Source organism: Vigna unguiculata, chromosome 8 (assembly GCF_004118075.2).
Source record: "Vigna unguiculata cultivar IT97K-499-35 chromosome 8, ASM411807v1, whole genome shotgun sequence".
Classification (NCBI taxonomy): Eukaryota; Viridiplantae; Streptophyta; class Magnoliopsida; order Fabales; family Fabaceae; genus Vigna; species Vigna unguiculata.
In genome coordinates, this window is record NC_040286.1 from 13,755,275 (window position 1) to 13,758,251 (window position 2,977).

The 2,977-nt window shown below is 33.4% G+C and overlaps 1 protein-coding gene across 1 annotated transcript; it reads left to right on the forward strand.

The window, feature by feature from the left end:
• Positions 1-1,154: 1,154 nt before the first annotated feature.
• Positions 1,155-1,612, forward strand: LOC114194885 (uncharacterized mitochondrial protein AtMg00810-like). Its single transcript, XM_028085290.1, has 2 exons — positions 1,155-1,323; positions 1,452-1,612. Exons 1-2 carry the CDS (start codon positions 1,155-1,157, stop codon positions 1,610-1,612), a joined length of 330 nt encoding a protein of 109 aa, XP_027941091.1.
• The last annotated feature ends 1,365 nt before the right edge of the window (positions 1,613-2,977 follow it).

Genomic DNA, 2,977 nt, shown 5'->3' on the forward strand with positions numbered 1-2,977 from the left:
ATGGCAAATGACAAGTTCAAGATTGCAAAGTTGGAGTTAAAGGATGAAGCATATGTGACTTAGAGTTTATAACAAGAGGCTAATGATTGTTGAAGAATCAGTGTATATTGTATTTGATGAAACTAACCTTGTGCAGCAAGATCAAAGGCCTAAGATTGCAGATGAAGAAAATATATTGCAGGGAAAGCAAACTGTTGCAGAACTGGAATCTGCTACAAGAAATCAACCAACTAAAAAGGAAATTCAGTTGGTTGAAAAAGCTACAAACAACAACTTACCCAAGGAGTAGATTGAACCTGGGGGATTATCAAAGGACAACATAATTGGTGACATAAAATAGTAAGTATCCACTAGACGCAAGCTTGTATTCTTTGAACATGTTGCATTTGTTTCTCAAATTGAACCTAAGAATGTGAATGATGCATTATGTGATAGTAATTAGGTTGTTGCTATGCAAGATGAACTTAATCAATTCACTAGGAATGATATGTGGTCTCTTGTTTCTAAAACTGATGCAATGAATGTGATTGGTACAAAATAGGTGTTTAGGAATAAAATGGATGAAAATGGTAGCATTGTTAGGAATAAGGCTAGGCTAGTTGCTAAAGGTTATAATGAAGGGGAAGGCATTTATTTCGATGAAACATATGCACCTGTAGCTAGGCTAGAAGCTGTGAGGTTATTGTTAGCATATGCATGCATGTGTAATTTCAAACTTTCTCAAATGGATGTGAAAAGTGCATTCTTGAATGGTTTTTAAATGAAGAAGTGTATGTATCACAACCCCGTGGCTTTGAAGATGACCTCTATCCTAATCATGTTTTCAAATTGAAAAGGCTTTATATGGTTTGAAACAAGCACCACAATAATGGTATGAAAGATTAAGCAACTTTCTTTTATCTAAAGGATATGCTAGAGGTGTTCTTGATAAAACACTTTTCATTAGAAAGCATGCAAGTGATGTAGATGATATAATCTTTGGATCAAATAATAACTCCATGTGTGAAGAGTTTGTTGCAGTTATGCATGCAGAATTTGAGATGTCTATGATGGGTGAGCTAACCTACTTCCTAGGGTTGCAAGTGAAGCAACTCAAGCATGGGACATTTTTAAGCCAGTCAAAATACTATTTTGACCTACTAAAAAAGTTTAAAATGGAGGATTATAAAGAGGATGCCACTCCAATTGCTACAAACTGCCTTATGGATGGAGATGAAGCTAGAAACGAAGTTGATTCAACCAAATATAGACGGTTAATTGGTTCCTTGCTATATCTAACTGATAATAGACCGGATATCCAATTTGGTGTTTTTTGTGTGCAAGGTTTCAATCCAATCCAAAGGAATCACACTTCAAAGCTGCAAAAAGGATTCTCAAGTATCTGAAATGGACAACTAATGTTAGATTATGGTATCTTAATGAATCTAACATTGTTCTTAGTGGTTTTTCAGATTCTGACTATGCAGGGTACAAATTGGATAGAAAAAGCATAAGTGGTACATGCCATATACTTGGATCAAGCCTAATCTCATGGAATAGCAAGAATCAAGCATGTGTAGCACTTTCAACAGTTGAGGCTAAATACATAGCAACTGGACATCCATGTGCTTAAAGCATATGGTTGAAGCATCAACTTATGGATTATGGTATAAAGCTAGAAAAGGTACCTCTTTATTGTGATAATACTAGTGCCATCAACTTAACCAAGAATCCAATACATCATTCTAAAACCAAGCATATAGAGATTAGGCATCTTTCATTCATGATCATGTTCAAAAGGGAGATTGTGAAATTCAATTTGCTAAAACTGAAAATCAATTGGCTAATTTGTTTACAAAACCATTGCCTAGAGATAGGTTTAACAAGCAAAGAACTGAACTAGGCATATTAGACATGAAGAATGTGGTCTGATGTATTTTTAGCATGTTAATCTTATGTATTCATGCATTGGTTTCATAAAAATTAGGTGTTGTATGCAAAAATTGAAAATTGTCATATTTAACCTGTTGATTTTTAATTTCAACGTGTTGATTTCACTTAAATCTGCCTCTGTTTGCAAAAATCATGATTTGTCATATCTTTTAGTCTGTTGATTCTGCTTTTCAATGTGTTTATTTTACTTAAATTGCTACTGAATGATGAAAATTTGATCTGTTATGGTTTTTAATCTGTTGATTTCACAATTCAGTATGTTGATTTCATTAAAATTGAATCTGGAAAAATAAAGTTCAATTTTACGATTTTCAATCGATTGATTTTTAAAATCAGTTAGCTGATTTCACTTAACCAGATTCTGGTTTTAATCTCTGATGCTCTGATGTTGTTTTAATCGACTGATTCCGCTTTTCAATGTGTTGATTTTACTTAAATTATGCATTTACTAACGATTTAAATTGCAAAGTTGACCCAGTCAAAGAAAGCATCTTTTTGTCAAGTACTATCTGCTCCTAACAATTATTTCATCAGCCATGTGTTGCTTTTACTGATTTGTTTGACCAAAAAGCATGTTGTTGTGTACAATTCCAATGTGCATGCAGCTCACACGCTCTGATACCAATTGTTAGTTTTGAAATGGTTGAAATGCCAAGAAGGGGGAGTTGAATTGGCTAGTTAAAAATTTAGGCTATCTTTGAAAGCTCAAACCCACCTTTAATTGAATCAATTTGATCACCAAGTTAGTATGCAAAAGCTACTGGACAGTATACTTTCAGTCGGTCAAAAACATAGTTAATTGATTGATTTTACTAAACAGACTCTGTTATGGTATAATCAACCAATTGAAACAAAAAAATTGTCAACTGAAATACTGGGAAAAATGCAGAAATGCAGATTCGAGTTTTAAACTAGGAATAGTGCACAAGAATGAGCAAGACAGGTTCTAATTGATTATGCAAACATGCTCAATGTTGTAGATGTCATGAAAATCAATCGGTTGATTTCACTTGACTTAAGTGAAATAAGTCGATTAAAAAATAAA